The sequence below is a fragment of the Chiroxiphia lanceolata genome, chromosome 14 (genome assembly GCF_009829145.1).
Source record: "Chiroxiphia lanceolata isolate bChiLan1 chromosome 14, bChiLan1.pri, whole genome shotgun sequence".
Taxonomy (NCBI): domain Eukaryota; kingdom Metazoa; phylum Chordata; class Aves; order Passeriformes; family Pipridae; genus Chiroxiphia; species Chiroxiphia lanceolata.
The window spans coordinates 356,976-379,305 of record NC_045650.1 but is presented as its reverse complement, the minus strand read 5'-3'; the positions used below and the strand labels follow the sequence as shown (position 1 = coordinate 379,305).

The window sequence follows — 22,330 nt, the reverse complement described above, 5'->3', positions numbered from 1 at the left end:
CAGTCACAAGCATTGAGGCCATGTTGCTGAGAACACAGCTGCGCTGGGCAGGGCACATCTCCAGGATGAAGGAGACCTCCCGCCTCCCTAAGATCTTGCTTTATGGTGAACTTGCCACTGGCTGCTGCAAGAGAGGAGTCCCGAAGAGAAGATACAAGGACTCCCTGAAACAACATCTCAGCCTCGGTCATATTGATCATCATAACTGGTCTACTCTGGCCTCAAATCAGGAGGCCTGGAGACACACCATCTATAACGCTGCCGTTTCCTTTGAGAATGCATGCAGGATCGCCGTCGAAAAGACAACGCAGAAAGAATCGTGCCTTGCAGAATACACCACCTAAGGAGTCTTTCTGCTGTGCCTTTTGCAATCAGATATGTCTATCTCGTATTGGCCTCATAAGCCACCAGCGTGCCTGTAACAAACGTGGGTAGAGCCCTCCTAAATCTTCGTTCGCGAAGCCCAGCCATGATGAGGTATTGGAAATACATTGTGAAGCAGAAGAGAGAAATGGGAGGGCTCTTAATCACTGTTGTCAGTAACAACCACATATCCTAAAGTGCCTCCCTGGTATTAGGATTTGTTATTCATTACAGCTCAGCAACAACAGTATGACCACACACTGCTAAACTCAGCACTAAATCAGGCTCAAGCTTTGCCACCCAGCCAGAGCCCCTCTGCCACCCCCTCCAGTGCCTCACATCGCTGCCATTCCGCCTGACACCCTAAAACAAGGAGTCAAGGGAAGCAGGGGATTCGCCACTGTCAGAGCACTCGTGCAGCTCATGGGGGTTTGTGCTCGTCCTGAGGCACAAATCACACCTCTGTTATCCATCAGGGGCACTGGGAGCTCCAGCCAGCCACTCTCTTCCATCTCCAGTCATGCTGTGCCCAAATGCCCAAGCCTTCTCCAGGCAGAGGGATTGCTCTGATTAAACTGAGCACAATGAGGCTCTCTCCAGCAAGGCACAGCCCATCATTTCACAGATGAGAATGCCCATCTCAGTCCTCCTCCTTCCTTAGCAGAAGCAGCTGAATCATTTCCTGGTGCTCTACCTGGAGGTAAGATTTATCCCCTCAATACCATTTTGTATCAACAGAGCAAAGAAAGAGCTTTCCAGATCTCTCTCTGTAGTGGTTTGGACTTTGTTTTCCCCCAGAGGATAAGAAAAGTGGTAGACCCCAAGGGGTGGAAACCCCTGGAAGTTTTGAAATTCTGTCCAATGAGCGCTCCTGCAAAAATGTAAACATATCACAACCAAACGGAAGAGAAGAGTTGTAGTTTTAGGTTTGAAGAAGTGGCCATGTTGTGAAAGCCACAAGGAGAGGGGCAGGAGCCCTCTGGGGGGCCTCTGCCCCCCCCCAGCCCCAGCTGGGGGCTACAGAGACTTGGAACAGTGTTAAGCTGGACTATGTGTCTGTAGCTGTGAGCTGGGGGATGTTTTCCATCGTGAGTGAGCAGAGACAGAGCAGAAGCGGCGGCAGCGTCCAGAGGTTATGGCTAAAAGCCAACTGATAAGACCTGAACCAGCGAAGCAGCAGAAACAGCATGCAGCCAAGGAAGACTCAGAGTTGCTCAAGCTGAGGTAGAGAACCGGCAGCAGAGAACAGAACTAAGTTTCTACAGAGAGAAAGCTTGGGGGTAAGAACTGCAAAACTCCCCTAAACTTCCTTGGAGATCCCTCCAAAAATGGAGGGGGTGGACTCCTACTGATTAGAAGTCCTAAATGGGTAAAGGAGCTAAGAAGCTCGGTCGTCCTGAGAGCTCAGCCAGGACGGAGTGTGGGAGGTTGGCCTTGAGGGCCCTCCCTTGCTGCAAGCTACAAAGAAGCTCGCAGCCTGAGACAGGGCACAGAGGCCCTGCAAGGAGCTTGAATCTCCTGGAGATACCAGACCGTCACAAAGACCCCCTGTGCTTCGTGATATGACGTGGTGAAGCGACCTTTGTCTGGGGTGAACGCAGCCCACGGAAGACCCCTTTGCCTGCGTCAAGGGGCCGAGAGGAGCTTGGAGGCCTCCCTTGTGAGTGCTGGCAGAGATCCAGCCATCAGCTGCTGCATGAGAAAAGGATAGATGACTGCTGCCTTAGAGACATTGCTGCTCTGAAGAAGGGATCTGTCCTTCTTTCCCTCCTGGACTTTTATTTGGAGGAGAGAAGAGATCTGATCCATTGTAAATACTATATGTCATGGTAGAGATAGTTGTATTTGTGTGTTTAATGTGTTATGATATTTATTTGTACAGTCATTGTAATATATTCCCTTTCCCCCACTCTGAGTCTGGTTGTGTTTTGTCTGGAAAAACCCATCTCACATTGGGTTGAGATGTGGGAGGGGGAATGGAGCTAGGGAATTGGATTTTGGGGTATCTCAAACCATGACACTCTCCTATCTGGGACATAGCATTAGGTGCAGTAAATCCGTGTCACCCCATGGATGTCAGTCCAGCTGTATCCGGCTGTACCTCCTGAGAATCCCACTTGGCAGAAGCACAGTGACATGGCTGGAGGTGCAAGTTAAGGTTTATTTAATTTTTCAATGGAAAAGTGCAAATGCAGAAAAAGAAACAGTATGGGGAAAAGTGTCTGCAGTTCTTCCCTTCTCCAATGCAAAGCTCTCTGACCGAAATAGCATAGTGAAATTAAGCTCATTTGTTTCCAAACTGAAATCCCAAGACTCTTCCATATTTGAAAAGCGTCATAGATGCTTTTTGGATGGCTGCTCTGCCTCGTCAAGAGACAAGCAGCAAGTAGGAAGGGAGGAAGATATTTTTCTAAGCAGAATCCTCAAGGGGCTTCACCACATTGACTGGGCACAGGCTCACTAAATCCTAAACATTCCAAGGGATGAGCTGAAAGGCATCCATGGGCTTTGATTTCAGTGCTAGCAAACTTCTGCCTCTCAGAGATAAGTACACGCTCTACATAGAATGCCCAAGCTGTCCTGCTGCCCTCTCCAGTGCAACTGTGCACTCCCCTTCCTACACGCTCTGCACGCCAAGCTCAGCTCAAGGCACTAATCCTGTGTGTAAGGGGTTGTAGAGGTTAATTGTAACATCATGAAGAAGAATCAAATTGGGGATGAGTGGGGTCAGTCACTAAGGTCCATTTGTTTGCTGGTTTCCTTCCACTGAATAAACCTAATGTACTTCATTTCTCACGGTGCAAACATTTTTCCATCAGTCTCACCATAAGCAAAGGCAACTGGGGGGCATCCTGAGCCAGGAGAAATTGTGAACCGGATATGAAAGGCACAGATGACACGGGTAACTGATTGGTTTAATTACAACCTCATTTCCTCAATCACAAGTTCAAAAGTAGATGGAATTGGTTTTAATTAAGAGGACTGCTTGAAGGTTCTCAACCTCATCATGTTTCAGTCAAAGAGGTATGGAATAAAGGGCCGGAAATTGTACTTTTAGTTAATACAAACTGAAGGAATTATAAGATCCAGCAGAAAATTCTCAGAACTATCAATACTTATCAACAGATGCTGCTCCTCTATAGACACACCACTCAAACACACTGTGGCTTTTTCACAAATAACCCATGGACAAACCTCTCCTGACAGCCCACTGTGTCCTGCTGAGTTCCCAGGGTCACAGCCCATGGACAAACCTCAGCTTATGGACAAACCCTCAACCCATAGACAAACCCTCAGCTCTGGACAGCCCACCATGTCCTGCTGAGCCCCAGGGTCACAGCCCATGGACAAACCCTCAGCTCTGGACAGCCCACCATGTCCTGCTGAGCCACAGGGTCCCAGCCCATGGATGAACCCTCCCTGTGGACAGCCCCCAGGGTCCCAGCCCCGTACCTCGCAGATGTCCTTGAGGTGTTTGATGTAGTGGCGCTCGGTGCTCATGATCTCGTTGATGACATTGGCTCTCATCTGGTCGCGGTTCTGCACGGTCCTGCCCAGGCACAGGCAGTCGGCGCTGGGATCCAAGTGGCCGTTCTGCACATCGCTGGTCCCCTCCTCCACCCCATCCTCCTGGTTTACCCACAGCTGTGAGGAGCAGAGGGGAGAGCAAAGGGCTTATTGACAGCAGCATCAGGAGCCAACGAGTCAGGGTTGCCTGGTTTTTGGGAGATCCACTCCCTCCTCACACCCACAGCGGTCACCGGGGTGTCCACATGGCTCACAGCCCACACAGTCCATTTCTATGGTTGCCCAAAGGTTGCCCACACACTGCCCAGCTCTGCCCATAAGTGAAGAGTTGCAAGTGTTGGCTGTTTTGATCCCAAATACAAAATAATCATGTGAAAGGGTGACTGAGTCCTGGATGCTACCAAGTGCTCCGAACCATGGACAAGTGTAAAACAGACCAGTCTAAGGAGAACTGCAGGTACTGGTGTAAAGCACTGCTGTGCCAGTTCCTGCCCACCTCCAGCTGGGGTCTGTCTGAACAGGAAGATCCTCTGGAAGGAGGGATAAGCCCTTTCCAGGTGACTGATTTAAGGTCAAGATGCGCCTGGTTCAGAGATGTGAATGAATGCACACATGGGCACTGGGCTGTGTTCCTGGGGTTTCTGTAACAGCCCAGGTCAGAGTTTGTGAGTGAGCATTGATTTCATTTCACAGCAGATTTCCTCATCAGTTCACATGAACAGCTTTTCTGACTCAGGCAAATCCCCCATCTCAGCATCCCGAGATTGCAATCCCCAAACCACAGGGACAGCACTGAGTAAGTCTCCTAAAACCTGGGGGCTGAGGGCAGCTCAAAATGGGGTGACGAGCACTGGGCACTGAATACTCTACACTGGAATAATTACAAAAAGCAATGAAAAAGTACCACTCTGTTTTCAGCACACTGAAGTTTCTTTCCATCATCAAATAAGAAACCTACACTGAAATTGCAAACTAAAAGATTACACTCTCTCTAATCTGTATTTGAACAAGCCTGCGCTCTGCACGCAACATATGGATCAAGGGCCTCCTTCTGTCACCTTTTCCCCCAAATAAAACCTGCCTAAAATAACTCTGACTCAAATTGGGCTCAGGGTAGTTTGTAAACAAACATTAAATAACGCTTAAAGCTGACAGAAACATCCCCGGCTTACACAGATCACCTCAACTATGATGGAAATCAAGCAACTTCTCTCCTCAGCATTTAAAGCCCAAATACTGAGGACTTTCAGACCTAAAAATTCGTGTACCTGTGAGCAGTGGAAGAGTCCACACACATAGCACATGGGGAACTAACAGCATCATTAACCAATCTTCAGGCTTCCCTCAGTGGTAATAGTTTTCATACATTCCTATTATTCAGTTTAGATTAGGTTTTAAACAGATTGTAAAGGGCAGTGTTCCTGGTAAAATTAGTGAAGTAAAACCCCAAACTTGCTCGTGCTCCTTCCCTGCTTTCCCAACCAACATCGTGTTCTGTTAAACCACCTCCTGCAGCTCCCACATTTTGCCATCCTACTGTGAGTTCTAAAGGCCATAAAACCCCCAAACCCATCTCTTCTCTAGCAGAATGTTACTGCTGCTGCAAACTTGAGGGATAAAACAACCCCAAAGCAATAAAAAGCCAAACTTGTCGCCCTGTTCCCAAGTGTGCCCAGTGCCTGGAGCTGTCAGGGATTGGACAGGAGGGTGTAGGGCAGCAGTGCCTATTTAAATACCAAGATGCCTCTTCCCTGGGCCACCAACCCTACCTTGAGCTGCTGCCCCTGGGCTGTGCTCAAGCAGTGCCAGGTACATCCCAGGGCAGTCCATGTGCCCAAGTGAGCCAGTGGCAGAGCTGGGATGGATCCAGCATCCTGCCTGCTCTGCCCACGCAGAGCCCTGCCTGTCCCCCCACCTGCCCTGGCACGTGGAACCTCCTTTGGCACATCAGGAGACCGGAGGGATGTGTCAAAGCCTTCACAGAGGCCAAACCAGGGCTGGAGCTGAGGGAGAGAGCAGGTCAGTGACCCCAGCCAGGCCCAGCTGTGCAAGTTTGGAGACACGGAACCCCTGGGAGCTGCAGCACCCCTGGGAGCAGCTCTGTGGGCCTTTCCCCAGGACCTTCCCTCAGGATGGGCTTCTCCATTGTGGCATCTGCTGCAAAGACAGACTAGCTCCTGCTGTCTCCCAGTTATGGGGCTACACATGGATCTCTGAAAGGGGTTTTGTACAATTTCTATCAGCACTGGAAGGCCTGGCTGAGCCACTGCAAGGGAAGGCAGGGATCTAATCCCACTCAAATACAGGGGGATCCAGCATGGAAAACCTCTCCTGGCACACTGAAACAAATGTCAGAAGCATGTCTCTTGTTCAGAGAAACAACCCAAAAGCTGTTTAGGAAACATGGCTTTTCCCAGCAACCCCTTTCTGCTCTGGAAGAGGTTATGGGTACACCGAGGCAGAGCAACACTCCATGTGTGGGTTATGCTGAAAAATAAATGCCCAAGTGCTGCTGCTGAGTTCTGGCCACGTTGATGTAAGTGACCTCAGGGGACAATCTACTGGTATCAGTGACACCTACTGCTCTGCTGAGAAAACCTGGGGACACCCTCAGAAGGGAAAATGGGACCTGGAAGGACAGAATGCCACAGGATGCCATGAGGGGTATGTCCTCATGGCGCTTCACTGGCATTCCAAACCAATGTTGAAAATCAAGCAGGACTAATGTCGGTATTAATTCCTGTTGGCTGAAGTTTAAAATAACTTCCCACCCTACCCTCCTGCTCCTATGAAAAGGAATTTCGCAGCTTTCCCAAGCCCAACTGGAACAGTCTGTCACCAAGTTTTACGGCACTGCTGCCAGTCTGGCAACAGAGCACACTTCTAAAGCTCTACTTCCTCGAGTCAGGTGAGCATGAGAAAAAATTCAATTTTTATTTAAAACATAAAGGAGAAAAGATCTAATCATAACAACTATGTGCATGTAAGCTTGAATCATGAATCCTAAGACTTTGAAACTCCAAGGCAAACAGCAAGCTTGCGAACTTCCACGATTTCTCAGATTCTGTCTGCCTTTTGTGAACGGCAGGAACACTCCTTCCTTCCTCATCTGGGAACCTCAGGAGTCCTGATTTTTTCCTTAATGAAATTTTTGCTCCTTCCTGCCAGGATTCATGTTCCCAAAAGGACAGAAACCACAGTTCTAGTCTAGACGACTTCTGCCTTAGATTAAAAACAAATGCAACAGTTTTATCGGGTCCAGAGGAAGCTGAAGGTGCCTCCCACCCTATGCTCCCCAGCCTCAGCTGCTGGAAGGATGAATCCCACTGTGCTGCTCAAACACTCCTGCTTTCTGCCTTAGTCTCTAAAGCTCTCTGAAATTCCAGCCTGGGTCATTCTTCCAGGGCATCGTTTGAAATTTGGACCATGACTCACAAAAGCTGAGGCACACTGGCAGCTCTGCCACTGACCTTGGGTCAGTCACTGAAACTAGAGGAGGCTTTCCCAACCTAAAACCAGGGATAATCACAAACTAAAACCAGGGATAATCACAAACTCAGGCAGACATTAAATATGGACTTAAACGCATCTTGTGGGACATGCAGGGATATGAGGAGGTGGCACTTAAAGAGTTAACTGTGTCCTTTGTCCCAGAGCCACCACCCCAAGCTGGATCCTCTCTGCTTCACTGACCCGCTCGCTCCGACCAAAGTGCCGGCACTGCAGGCGACAGCCGGGTGGAACAGCAAACGGGGGTGACACTGAAACTTATTAAATGTCATATTTAGTTGATTTAGAAAGCGCTGCAGCATTCCTATTTTAGCCCAGTCATCTGTAAGAAGGGTGTTCACTATGTTTCAGACACATGTGACTCTCCCAAAAATGCTCTCCTGCCTGAAATGCCAGACCTCCTTCCTGTGGAGAACAGCTGAGATCCCACTGATGGGAAAAGGTCCATCTCCTCCCCATCTTTCCAATGTGCACTGGACACAAACGCACAGATGTACCCTCTTCCCAGTGCAAATACCCCTATTTTTTATAAAAGAAACTTCATAACTCTAGTTTTCTCCCAGTTTCACACCATCTCCCCAGCCTTTCCAGCTCAGGATGGGTGGCTGCCACTCCTGGGAAGCTCCTGTGGGGCTTTCCACGGAGCAGAGATGGGATGTCAGTTCCCTGGCAGCTCGTCAGCTCTGCTGCTCACTTGGATTCCAAGAAGCCTCTCCAGGCTCCTGTCCTGTCCTCCTCAGCACTCCAGGGCTGTGGCTTGGCACAGACAGGGGGTTAGGACACCAGACTAAATTACTGCATCCACTGCCACTGGGTTTTTAAGAATAAATAACAACAGCTGTTCACCAACCATCAACAACCCTACAACAATAAATCAGCCTTCAGTGTCCCTTTAAACACCTCTGCAATGCAAGACATCCTGGGCTGTGAAATAACACAGCACTGTGTGGTTCCCCCATGCCATGAAAAACACTTGGCATCAAACAACCAAGTCTGCCCCAAGAGCCATTTCAAACGCTTTGTGTCAAGAATTAATTAAAAGAAACCAACAAAAGCTACAGATGGAAAAAAATTCAAGTTGCATAATGCTCATCCTACGTGATGTTTCCCATTGAAAGGCCACAGTACACGTGGAGAGGAACAGGCTTATCATGAGGCTCCCAGTCCTATTTCAAAATTCAGCCCTAATTGGGAAGTCATGACCAGCTCCTGCGTAATGGAATAACTTGCAGAGGCAGATGAAAGGAAAACAGTGAAATAAAAAAGCCCCTTTTCCCTAAGGACCAGCTCTGGGAGCCAGGGAGAGCTGACCATTGCATTGCGCTAGTTTATGCTCTGTGTGATTGATATCCTTCTAAAAAGGGAAAAAAGGAAGACCCAGAGAGCTACAGGCCAGTCAGGCTCACCTCGGTGCCCAGCAAGATCATGGAGCAGATCCTCTTGGAAAACAAGCTAAGGCACATGGAAAACAAGAAGGTGACTCATGAGAGTCAACGTGGTTGCACTGAGGGAAAATTGTGCCTGGCAAATTTAGTGATCTTTGACAAGGTGGTTACAGACCTGAGAGCCCCTTCCAGGGCCTAAAGGGGCTTCAGGAGAGCTGGAGAGGGATCTGGGACAAGGGCTTGGAGGGACAGGACAAGGGGGAATGGCTTCCCACTGCCAGAGGGCAGGGTTAGATGGGATATTGGGAAGGATTTTTTCCCTGTGAGGGTGGGGAGGCCCTGGCACGGAGAAGCTGTGGCTGCCCCATCCCTGGAAGTGTCCAAGGCCAGGTTGGACGGGGCTTGGAGCAACCTGGGCTAGTGAGAGGTGTCCCTGCCCATGGCAGGGGGTGGGACTGGATGATCTTTAAGGTCCCTTCCAACCCAAACCATTCTGTGATTCTATGATATAAAATTCTATAAATCTGATTCATCAATTTACAGCTATACCCAACAGTGCATAAATTCACCTGAGGGCACTGGTCCAGCATGAGCTGACCTGCAATTATCGCATATTGAACCTGCTGAGTGCATGCACTGTATGTAGAGGACATTTTACTTGAATAGGCACTGAAGGACTGATCATCTCATGCTAATCAGAAACCACAATAAAACAAACATTTTACCAGCTATCTCGATTATTAATCTCCATTCAGTGGATACTCACAAGGACAAAACTAGCAAATAATGTGCCATTTCGGATCCTAGCTCACAATTAAATAACGTGGCAGATTAATGACACATGGAGATCTTTCCAGAGAGCTGTTGTCATTCCAGGGAATCTGCTCACCAGTGATTTTATAACCAGCACCAGTGTGAGCAGCCCAGCCTTCACCAACACCTGGTACCGACAGTGGATTACAGTGTCACTGGCCCTACAACTGCTCAGCAGTGTCAGAGGCTCCAATATCCTCCAGGAATCTGCTGCACCACACGACTATTTCCCACCTGGTCACGCTGCCCTGCTCGGCAGGATTTGCCCCTTTCCCTCCCCCACTGAGCTGGTTGTCGCTGGTGCTGTGCCTTGTTTGCAGCCACGGGCCCTGTGTCACATTCCCGCTCCGCTGGACTGACACTGGATTAGGAAGATCACTTACTTATTTGCAATCAAGGAGGGCTCATGGTGCAGAGCTTTGCATAAGTAAAGGATCATCAGTCTCCTGGCGTCACTCCAGCAGTCCAGGCACAGCCTCTCCCTGCCCTCAGGAGGGAGCATAGCCTGGCCTCGGCTGTGCAGAGGTGTTTCCCCTTCCCTGTTTCCAGAGAGGAGTGAGGACCTGAGTGTCCTCCCCCGGCCAGCCCCAGCCCCCTGCCCTGCTGCAGGACTGTGGGTGGGATGCTCTTTGCTGGGAAACTAGCCCACCTCCCTGTATCCTCTTCCAGGACAAGGAACAGGATGTCTGTCAGTAGAAGGAAAAGTAGTTGAAGCAAGTTGCCCTTTTTCCTCCCGTGGTCCCACCACTATTTTCTTCTGGAGCCCGAATTTCTCCCTGTGTAATCTGCCTCCAGCCTCACCATCCTTCGCTTTCCTCCAGTTCACAGGCTCCTGGATATCTTCTCTTTCCTTCCTGCAAAACCACTTCCAGTTCTTGCTCTCCCCTCTAAAACTCTCCGTTCCCAGCCTCAGAAATTCCCTTTACTCAAGGTGCGAAATACCCTTATTTCTGGAAAAGGAAAGAGCAGGGGATTCTATAGGGCCAGCTTCAGGCTCTGCAGCATCCATGAAAGGTGAACAAAAACAGCTCCAAGGAACTGGCCCTGTGCTTGCTCCCTGTTTCCTGCATTCCAAATGCACAGACTCCCAGGGGCTGGAGCTCCACCATGTAGCAAAAATGTCTTGGACACTGCAATAAAGTGGATGTGCTTTGTTTTATCCATCGAAATACTGGGAATTAGGGCTCCCCATTTCTCAAAAACCAAAAGCCCCTACTGTGTGATGGTACAAGGGGCAGGAATGAAAGCTCCGAGCTCACTGCAGACCCCTGGGAAGGGGAAGGCTCTTCCCTCATGACCCCCTTGGCAGGGGACAGGGAAGGCAGGCTGTGAAGATTTGTGCCTGGCTTGCCTGACTCAAAGAATGGCCTCAAAACTCTGGTTTTGCACCCGCAAGGCAGTTTGTAGAGGGCAAAGTGCCAGTGCCTGCCCCTGTGGGGACCCGAGGGATGGGACCTGTCTGGGTGGCACAAGCTGTGCGGTCCCAGCGGCTGCAGGAGCACAGGCAGCACTTGGGGTTCAAATGCTGCTTGACTTTAAAAAACCCCAAACTTCTTCAGCCCATCCTGTCTCTGTGCTGTGCCCAGACCTCCATCAGAGCTATTTTTATGCTGGATTTGCCATGGGAGAATAAAATCTCCTTTAGAAGGCAGTGACTGCAGCAGGCACTGCAGCACATCCCACTCTGCATGTCCAACAGGTGATGCCACCTCAGCACCACCCTCTTTCTCCTCTGGAAATCTCACCCTGGTGCCACTGCCACCTATGCTAAGGGAATGCTAATGCAGGGACTGCAGCAAAGGGAAGAGCAGGTGAGTGATGAGCTGCTGTATCAAGATATAATCAGATTTTAAAGGCAAAAAGCAGCAGATGTGGCTGGCTCTTGGAATTACACCTGCAGTACAGACCAGTCACAACTCCTACAATCAAAACGAAAACCACGTACCCAATAAAGGTACGAGCTGCCAGGCCCTGGGACAAGGCTCTGAGTTTAGAGTCTCCTCCTCCACAGCACCTTAAAAGCTCATTCCAATTTATCCAGCACTTCTCCTTTAGCAGCAGAAAATAAAGTGGGTCAAAGGCAGCTTTTCAGCAGGAAAATCAATCTAAAATTACAACACTTGAGGGAACCAAGGAAACGGTGAGAGAGAACATGGTGCTGTCCTCCTCCACCCCTGCATCTTCTCTTGGAAGAGGTACAGCACATAAAGAATTCAGACATCCTCCCTGCTCAGGCCTTGGGAGGACCCTTCATTTCTGCACAACAACTCAGGCACTGCAAGAAGCTGCAGTAAAACCTCCTCAGTCCCAGCTTTGCTCTTTACCTTGGCTTCCTAAACGTAAGGAAGGCAGACTCACTGCTGATGAGCTGAGAAGAAATACATTCTGGAAACTCAGTCTGCCTCTTGGATCCAAGAAGACTAAGGAGAGCTTTACAGAGGAATAAATCCCCCCCTCTGCCCAGGACAGGTGCACTCTGCCACGTCTCTGCAGGAAGATTCCACTGCACTAAACGTTCACTTGTTTTATTTCTTTTTCAGTGGAAATATATCAGAGCCCAGACACAAAGCCATTTGACTTCCTGTGCTTGGAGTGCCTCACCTGGGCCCTTTGGGATGATGATGTGGGGCTCTGCAAGCAAAATTTTGGTTTGAGACTTACTGTGTTTTCTAAAGGAGACTCAAGGTACAACAATGGATCCATGTGCAGCACTGTTACTCTGTACTGTAAATCCCTCCCTACCAACACTAAGCCTATTTTTTGAGCACGTCAATGCTGGATGTGCTGCTATGCAAAAACTCATATATATATAATACTTGCATTAACAATTTTAAGAATCCTGTGCTTCCCAGAAATAGGAGTTTTAGTTGGTACACTGTATGTAAGTGATATCAACCCAGTTAGTTACCTTAATGAATTAGTGATGAATCAAGTTTAACTTCATTCCTAATCTTTTCAGAGGGTACAGACCAGTAAATTCAACTCTACAACTTAGGATATGGGGTTTTTGTCCTCCACAGTTTTAAACAGGAAGTTTAAAATTTCTGTTTAAAATTCCTGCTGGTTTTTCCAGTTGCACCTCCCAACCTGCCAGACCACTGGAAGTTCACAGGACGTTCAAAGACAACATGCACTAATCATGGGGTTGATGGCTGCACCCTGTGGGTGCCCAGGATCCCTGGATAATGTGCACTAAAATACACACAGATACCTTCACTTGTCCTAAACAGCTCATTACTGAGCCTTAAATTTAGTTCTGGAGTTCTTATCCCCCTTTCTGACTCATGGGTTTTCATAACCTTCTCCCTGAGTGCAGCAGTTCCCTGCAGAAACCAATGACCATTCCCTACTAACTCCAAATTTTGCTTCTCCTATGTTGTGCTTTTTCTTTTCCCCAAAAAGCACTGCTTTATCATCCACTTTCTCCTTGAGAGTTGTTGTGCTCCCAAAACTCTATGGCTTTCCTCTCTCCCCCTTCCCAAGCTACGAGAGGAATATTGCAGGTGTGAGCATGGAGACAACAACTCCTGCATGCGCAGGGAATTTTTGTGTGCCACCCCCTGACTCTGTGTGGAAAGAAGGTCAAGGGAATCAGCAGGTTCCTGTTTTCCTCTCCACTCCCAAATGTGAAGTTTCCTGCTATGAGATTTCGTGAGTGCCAAGTGCTTTGCCAAAGGTTTTCAGATGATCTGGCTGGAGAGCAAGAAGCGTCAGACATCTCATTGCAAACTAGGTTTGCAGCCCAGTTTTGTCCTCAGAAGTGATCCAAAGGACTTTCAGAGGAACCCAACTGTGCAGTGATCTGCTGCAGCCACTGTTAGTACTTACAAGAGCCCTGGAGTCTAAAATATCCTGAAATTATTCCATTTGTTTTTATACCTGCCTAGTCTGTCTGACATCCCTCATTTGAATGCTATTCCTATTCTGCTATTCAACATGTTGTTGTTCTCTTTTCCTCCTGGTACTTGCATAAGAGAAATATAAAGAAAAGCAATTATTTTGCAAGTAAAACTAGAACCACCCAGGCTAAATCAGGCAGTTTCTGGCATCATGGCTCAAAATAAAACAGAGAAAAAACCCAGCCTCCTCATGATGAAAGAGAGATCAGCTGCTCTTCTCTCAGTTCTTTCAGTTCTTATTCAGCTGCTTTGGAAACCTGGGGGGCAAATCTTCCCCTCCAGCCTCTCTTGAAGACCTGTGGACAAAATGGGCCAAAGCTCTTATTTTTAAATATTAATTCTCACTCAGGGCAGCAGAGCCAGGCAGTGCTCCCCTTCAGGAGTGCCTCAGTCTGTCCCAGGGCAGCGGCTGGTCCCAGACCACCCTCAGCAAGTGCCTCCCACACGGAACAGCCAAGCCAGCCCCTGATAGAGCTGATGGAAGGACTGATCTCACTGGAGAAAAGTGAAGCCACAGGGTTGTGACTTTAGACAGAAGGGACAAGAAACCTGCCTGGCAAGGCCACCGTGATGCTCAGCACCAAGGGTTGTTCCAGGACGTTGATCACCCACTTGTATACAAGAGTCTGAGATTCACTCATTCCTCTCCTTTGTTTTTCTCAGTTTCTAAACCCATCGTCCCAGCCTTTGAAAAGTGTAGGAAGAGATGGAGAGTTCAGCCAAGTCGAATGATCCATGGGTTTGGGACTTGCTCATTCAGCTGGTCATTCAATATCCAAAATAATTTTGGGACTTGCTCATTCAGTGTGGTGTTTTCAGAAAACAGGGCAGTGCAAAAGCAGACCATTCTCAAACCTCCTGTGAACAGGATGTTTATGACATCACACAAAAAGGGGGGGTAAATCTTCTCCCCAGAATCATAAACAAAACAGCAGTGGTCAATGCACTGAGAAGTTAAACTGGTCCAGAACATTTAGTCTCTAAATCAAGCAAAAATAATGAGACAGATTGTTCTTGTTCAGCCTTTCCAGCTGCAGCAGAGGAGATGTGTTAGGGACACAGGTGGGAGTGTTTCTGCAGGAAGGTTTTCACCTCCATCACACCTGATACAAATCCATTTTCCAGACTTGTTGCCTCCACTGGCTTCAGGGTCAGACTCACAAAATTGTTATTATTCTGGGAAAGAGTAACAGTATAAACTTTTTCAGGCAGCCCAGGCTCCAGTTCCAGCCACTGATCTCTTGCTCTTGGCACTGGCCAGTCCTGGGAGAGACCCAAAAGCTGCACCCTGACTATCACAGGGGACAAAACTGTGTGCTGGGGAGGCAGTAGCAAGCAAAGGTCTGAGTTCCTCGTTAGTGGTCACTGTAACACCAGAGGAAAAACACATTATACATTTTTACCCAATTTTCCTAATCCCCGTGGCTATTTCCCAGGTGAAGTGATCAATGACACAGAGATGCTGATGATTCAGGGATGCCCAGAAGAGGGAGGGTTCAGAGAAGAAGGTGAGACAGGCAGAGAACCAAAGCAAACACGGAATCTCCTTGGGATGCAGAATGTCTTCAGCGCATGTTTGAGGGAGAACAGTCCTCCCCTTGCCACTACCGAGCTCGTCAAATGGCCTGGAAGGGTGGGAAAGAGTCACATCTCACACAATCTTACAAGGCAAAAGAAATCTTTGTGATTTCTTGGCCACCCCTGTAGTGCTGTGTCCAGCTCTGGGCCCTCAGCTCAGGAAGGACATGGAGAGGCTGGAGCAGGTGCAGAGAAGAGCAGCGAGGCTGGGGAAGGGACTGGAGCACAAGTGCTGTGAGGAGAGGCTGAGGGAGCTGGGGGGGCTCAGCCTGGAGAAGAGGAGGCTCAGGGGAGACCTCCTCACTCTCTACAACTCCCTGACAGGAGGGGGCAGCCAGATGGGAGTTGGGCTCTTCTCCCAGGAAGCAGCAGTAGGATAAGAGGGCAAAGGCTTGAGCTGTGCCAGGGGAGGTTTAGGTTGGATATTGGGAAGGAATTTTTTATGGAGAGAGTGATCAGGTATTGGAATGGGCTGCCCAGGGAGGGGGTGGAGTCACCGTCCCTGGAGGTGTTTGAGACTGGATGTGGCATCAGTGCCATGGTCTGGGAACCACGGCAGGGTTGGATCAAGGGTTGGACTGGATGATCTCGGGGGTCTTTTCCAACCCAGCTGATTCTGTGATTCATTTTTTGGACCATATTTCCGAAGCTTCTTAAAGGAATTAAGTCTCTGATCCTGCCTCTTGAACCCACAGCAGAAGAGAGAGGACAGAGAACTGCAGCAGGTCAAAGGTGATATCTTCACTCCCTGAGGAAGGCTCAGGAGCACCCAAATAAATGTGGTAGGAGGTGACTATAGCAGAAAGGGCATCTTAGTAACCCTTTGCACTTTTATCACATAGTGAGCAAAAAAAAACCATTAAATGCTCAAATCCTCCTTATTTCTAAAAGGCTGGATCATCACTGGGGATGGCTGGGACAGAAAACCTGCTACAGCAGAAAAACAGAGACAAAATGGTTGTCTCCTTAAAAAAATAACCAGAGCTGGCCACAGACTAACTGGTGAAGTAATTTTACATCCAAAACTGCTGAAGAGTCAAAATGCAGCAGCGCTTTGGAAAAGGGGAGGGCTGACACCTCCCTGTGCCACACAAAGCTCATCTAGATCATAGAATCATGGAATGGTTTGGGTTTAAAGGGACTTTAAAGCTCACCTTGTTCCACCCCCTGCTGTGAGCAGGGACATGTTCCACTAGACCAGGTTGCTCCAAGTCCAGCCTGGCCCTGAACATTTCCAAGGGCATCCCCCGTAGCCTGGTGAACTTCTAAGCCCCACCAAACCATACACTTGCAGGCACCACAAAACTGAACTGGTTTTACAAAGAACTGCTTAAGAAGAGAGGCTACAATAGACACACAGCAAAGGCCACTTCATATCCCAAGAGCATAGAAAACGAGAGCCTCCCTCTACCCCTCTAATTTCTTTTGAAACCTTCCTCGCTCCGCATTTTTTGACAGAAGACAGACACAGTGGAATTAAGCAGAACAAACACAGCAACAACTCAGTTCCTTGATGCTCTGATCAGCAGTGATTCATTACAACAGGAAAAAGAGGAAAGTCACTCACCCTCACGAAGCTGGCTGGAAACCATCCTTCTTCATCATCGATCTGACCCCACCACCAGTCCTTGTTGGAAGCATCCAGGACCTTGATAACGTCTCCTGCTTTAAACGCCAACTCCCGGTTGGCCATGGTGACGTGATCCCATACTGCCTCAGCACTTACAATGGAACCACCACTGATCAGCTTGGGAAACAGAAAACCACAGTCAATGCATGCCCTGATCCCCAGCACTCGCACGTGCACAGCACAGACACAGCAAAGCGCTCAGCCAAACGGCAAACAGCTGCCCTCATCCCAATCCATGGCAATGCCACCCTCACACCGTGTGCTCCACAGCCCACCATCCTGCTCCCCACCGGGCAATGTCCCAGCTCCTGGGACAGCAGCACCACCTCCTTCCCACCACCACGCTGTGTTAGGAGCATGCACATCTGGCAGGGACATGGCTTCCAGGGACAGTTCCATCAGCAAAATACACAGTTCCCAAAAATGGAACAAAACCAAGCGATAGGGTCCTGCAAAGGAATTCTCACTTCAGAGCAAGTTTGCTCAGTCGGAATGTCAGAGGCTCAGGAGGCTTTCCATGTAAATCCAAGCAAAGGCAGCACATGTAACCAGAAGAACACTTTTTTTTTAAAGTGGAAGTTCCCCATTTTAGTACTGGTGATGTACTGACATCCCTTGCTTTTGACATCCTCCAGCTCTCCAGCAGCTCAGAAGGGCACAGTGGCATCTCAGTGACCTGCTCCAGACCTGGCCTGGGGCACAGCCCAGCTCAGGGAAACCTGCTGGCACTGGCTGTGCTGACAGTGCAGAGACCTGCCCACTGGAGACTGTACTGAGCCCACCCTGGCGTCTGACAGAACCTACGGAACACCCCTCCATGTCGAGCCTCAGAGCTGGGCCAGCACCATGGCACTGAGAGCCACCGAGTTTCACAGAATCACACACAACCACAGAACGTGCTGAGCTGGAAGGGCCCCACAAGGGTCATGGAGTCCAGCCCTCAGCCCTGCACAGGACCATCCCCAAGAGTCACACTCTGTAACCCAGAGTATCACCCAAACCCTTCTTGAGCTCTGTCAGCCTTGGTGCTGTGATAGATATGAAACTCCTGCTGAACGCTGGCAGGAGGGACTGATCCGAACGCTGCTGCTTGTGCTTCCACAGAAACCATCCATCCATGCCCGGGACACCCACTGCTCCTCTGAATGGCAGTCGTGTATTTTTTAACAGAATAGTAAATTGTGTTTGTGTTTTGCCCACTGCAGGAACTCTGCACTGAGCAGTGAGGCTGCCCCAGCAAACACACACTTCACCTATATGCTTATTAGCCTGTCAGGGCCATCCTGAACCTCGCTCATAATTCTGCCACTGAGACGCCCTGAACATGGACTTGGGCTTGCCTCCAAGTCACAGTTTCAGCTCACAAGGACAGAGCTCAGCACTGGACTATTACAGACCATTATAGACCTTCCACATGGTGAAGTTTTTCCAGCCACAGTGTCCTGTCAGCTCAGGCAGGGAACACAAAGCACACAAGCCCATCACAGAGGTTATGCAACTGTAGAAGCAATGGTTACAGAGCTCTTAATGGCTTTTTCCTAAATCTGGCTTTCCAAAATGCCTGCTAATCACTACCTGCACACTGAGAACTTGCTAGAAGGGAACCTTCTAGCACTGCTTGAGGGTTCTTGGCATAAAAAGAGAAGGACATTCATGTCCTACAGGCAATCCAGTCAACAGATTAAAAGAGCTGATTTACCATTTGCCTTGAACTGGCTTTCCTTTAAGAAATCAAGCTCCTTGGGTTTGGGACAATCAGAGCTGCAGTTCCAGCTCTTCAGTTATTAGTCAGTTGTACATAAAGCAACAAGATCTACAAGGCTTAACTTTTGTCCTCAAAACCCAGACAGATCTAGGCAGTGGGCCCCTCTTGTTCCTGCAGCAAAGTGAAATAATAACTTCCATTTCGACAAATCATCCTTTCTAATTCAAAATCAGCTGTAAAAGAAACATGGCTGTATCACACAGGGGACTTGTACACACGAGCCTCACAAGATCTCCTGACATCAGACAGCAAACACACACACAGGTCAGTGACAAGCTCTCACTGAAGAGTCAAGCAATGGACCCAGCTCGTGGCTGAAGTCATGGCAGAGGCATCTCCTGCTTTAGCGTGGGGTTATCCTGTGCCTGGGCTTTGGACACAGAGCTGGAAGCAGCTGGGCACCAGAGGGTCCCATCCCAAAGAGTGGCACCTGGAGTCAGATGGTTATGGACCCCCAGTTCACCCCATGCTGGGCCATGGCTCAGCAAAGCAGGGTAACTACACCCGGAGAAACAACAGTTATAGAGACTGATTTCTGATCCCAGTGCTACCTCTGAGTGCTCAGATCAAGGTAGTGCCATGTTTCTGTGCTTCCTCACCACCCCTTGCTCTGCTCTAGATTGAGAGTCCTGTATTTATGGACCCTGTCCAAGCGTGGTTACCCAGGTTAAGCAAGTTCTGCCGTTCCAGCCCTGTCCTGGCCCAGAGCTCTTCCTTCCCACAGGCATTCCGCCAGCCCTTTCAGGCATCCAGGTACTTTCCCTGCATCTTCCCTGAACACAGATGACCAGAACTGTAAATACTATTCCCAAAGAGACCTTACCAGAGATCTGTGAAACAGCATGAAAAATTTATTCCAGCGTCACAGAAATCCTGCAGTAATACCTCACATGTCCCCCTTTGCCCTTGGCCACCTTCCACCCGTGGCTCACTGGGATCTTGCATTCAGCTTATCTAAGTAAATGCAGTAGGGTACATTCTCTTTGGCTGGAAAATCAGTTTTCTTGTCAAAAAATGACTCAGGTTGGCCTGACACTTGCTCCTTTTGTTAATGCCATTGGGTATTTTAGTCCATTTTGCAGTGATGAGGAACCAAGAACGGAGCTGTTATGCAGGGGCCCTGTTCCTGCTGTTTCTGCTTCAGCTGACATAGACTTTGCTGTCACTTCACACACAGGCAGTTCTGGGCACAAACTGCCACAGAAACATCACCGAAACCAAACTTCAGAGGGACTGTGTTTTAAACCCTCCTCGCCTACTTGGCAAAAATACATTTCCGAGCCCGAGGCACAAAATCCCAGCTCCGAGGGCTGGCAGGGACTGTAGAGGGACAGACAGGGACAAGGGGGTGACACCTCGGTCTTTTTCTGCTGTCAACACAGAGCTCTGAAAGGTGCTTTCAGGGGATGTCAGAAGCTGGGGTGGCTTTGCAAGGTGCTTCTTGATCTCAAGGAGGAAGGCTCTAAGGCCTTGGTTCTCAGTGCCTCGTGCCAGCCACAGAAGAAAGGCCCCTCTGGCTGGTCCCTCCTAGCCCTTGGTCCTTATTGTTGGCCCAAGGAGGGGATCCACATGCCAGGAATCCTGCAAGCAAGCCTGAGCCTTTCAGAATGGAAACACAGCTCAGCCTGTAAAAAAAGGATGGCAGTGGGATGGTAGAACTGGAGTTCCAGCCATCACATGCTAAGTCCATTGAGAGAATGTCAGACCCTAAAATTAAAAGATCCAGTTTAATTTATCTTGTCAGACATCTTGCTGCATCTGTGGAGCCGTCCAGCTCTCTCAGGGCAGGGATATGGAGACAGGACCTGACATCTGCAGCAGCAGGAGATGATGAACTGGAGAAAGGTCAGCATGAAATATTATTTTCTGAGAGAATTCAACACAGGAGCTCTTCACTCCAGAAAGTTCACGTCTCTCGGTTTCAAAGCCAGGTCTTAGTGCTGTGGTCAGAGCCAAAAGACCTTGAAAGGAACTTTTCTCCCACAGTGTTACCACACAGCAGGTCAGACCACTCATCTGGACTCCTTTTTAACCAGTGAAGAGACATGTATGGAGTGGGATTCATCTGGGCTATCTCAGCCATTCACCTTCCAGTTAGGTGAATCATGTCCTAGAAATTACAATTCTCTGTGTTTAACTGGCTGATGCAGAAGTTTGCACTTACAACATCTTACATTCATCCCAGCTACAATTTGTCCATTGCTAAAACGGGGTAACCAAGACCTGCATTTATCCATAATAATCAAACAGGAATAGCCAAATATTAAACAACACTCTTCCAGACCCAGCAGTTTTCTGTGTGGTGAAGGTTGCTGTAAATAGAGTTATGTTCTCTGTGGCCACCAGGAGAATTCACAAAATCTCAGCCTTGCAAATTTACAATGAGGACACAGATACTTAGGCAAAGTGTCCTACCCAGGAGAAGAGGGAGGCACTGAGAAGAAATGCAGGAGGTGACAAGTACATTCAGTCTGACATACCCTGAACATGTTTTGTCTTCCAGGTGAAAGTCCTAGCTCCTATTAAAATCAATTATTCTTGTCAGTTGGTTGTTCAGACTAAAGAGCCCAAGGAGAAAATTCCTTGGCACTTTCACCATGTAACGTCAGTGCAGAAACGCCCAGGAGCATTTTGGAACAACAGACCTGAGAATAATGTTGCCAGTTTTACAGGAGACACCAGAGCACTTTCTGGGGTGGAGAAAAAAACTTTCTCAGTGGGCGGAAAACCAGATTAACTACTGGGAAAGTCACTGCTTACCTTGGGCCCTTCCTCACCTCCCAGTAAACACCTGGGAATGGGCAAAGGTAAGTTCCAGGACAGACAGGGGAGGGGCCACTTCCATGTCCCAGCACCACAAATGAATTGACTTAATGAGGAAAAGAAAAAAGGGAAAAGGGACAATGCTCCCTTTAATTATATGCATAGCTGGCACTTTTTTGGAACACACTAAGAACAAGGGGTGTTATCCCTGTATCACCAGGATGACATACACTTCAGCCTTCCCAGGGAATTTCCCCACAGGTTTCCAAAGCCCCCTGCAAACCTCCAACAATTCAGTCACAAACCCTTCCTCTACAGATGCTTATTTAAGACACTCCCACCACTCAACTACAACAGGTGAGTGCTTTACAACAGTGAGCAAAGTCAGTGGGAAGGAATTAAATCATTCCTACTTAAGGTCCATTAGGATTTTGCTTTCTCTTCTAGTCTAGTGTCATTTCCAGGATGGAACGTGGCCACTGGAAATACTGAATTGCATTAAAGGGTCCTGCCAAAATAAAATGACAACAACAAACAGTAAATAAAGGGTCTCAGAGGACTCCGCAAGTCCCAGGCAGTGCCAGCCCAGCCCAACAGGGCAGGCCATGGGAGGGATGCTGCAGAGTGTCCCCACCAGCACTGGGAAAGCTCAGAAAGGCCCATCTGGCTGATGATCCCAACTGTTTCCTTCTTCCCTCGTGCTTTCCAAAGCCAAGGAGAAGGATTGTCATTAATGCCACAGGGGGAGCTTCCAAGGAATATAAGGAAGGAGTTCAAAAGTGGTAGTTTGACTCAGGATTTTGCAATTTTCTCTTCTGGCCATGCCTTGGTGGCACTGCTATCAAGATAAAATAACTCCCCGTTGAAGTTACGCAGGAAAATAAAAACTAGAAGGAACAACTGGAACAACTCCCTGTTACAGGACCTGGTGGAATCACTCTGCCTAACCCTGTTACTAGAGCAGGTCTGGAGCCAAAGGAGAGGAGGACAAGGGGGGTGCCAGGAAAGACCCTCCTGAAGCAGCAGATCCTCCACACCATGTCCCCTCCTATCTCACAGTCCATATCCATAGCACATCCGGATCAAAAAAGCCCAG

At 48.8% G+C, this 22,330-nt stretch overlaps 1 protein-coding gene across 1 annotated transcript in view; it reads right to left on the bottom strand.

Annotated features, from left to right (window-relative positions):
* Positions 1 to 22,330, bottom strand: part of ARHGEF9 (Cdc42 guanine nucleotide exchange factor 9) — a 207,029-nt gene that overhangs the window by 49,583 nt on the left and 135,116 nt on the right. The window contains 2 exon segments of the mRNA XM_032701633.1: positions 3,817 to 4,008; positions 16,644 to 16,823. Coding sequence (XP_032557524.1) covers positions 3,817 to 4,008; positions 16,644 to 16,823 — 372 coding nt within the window.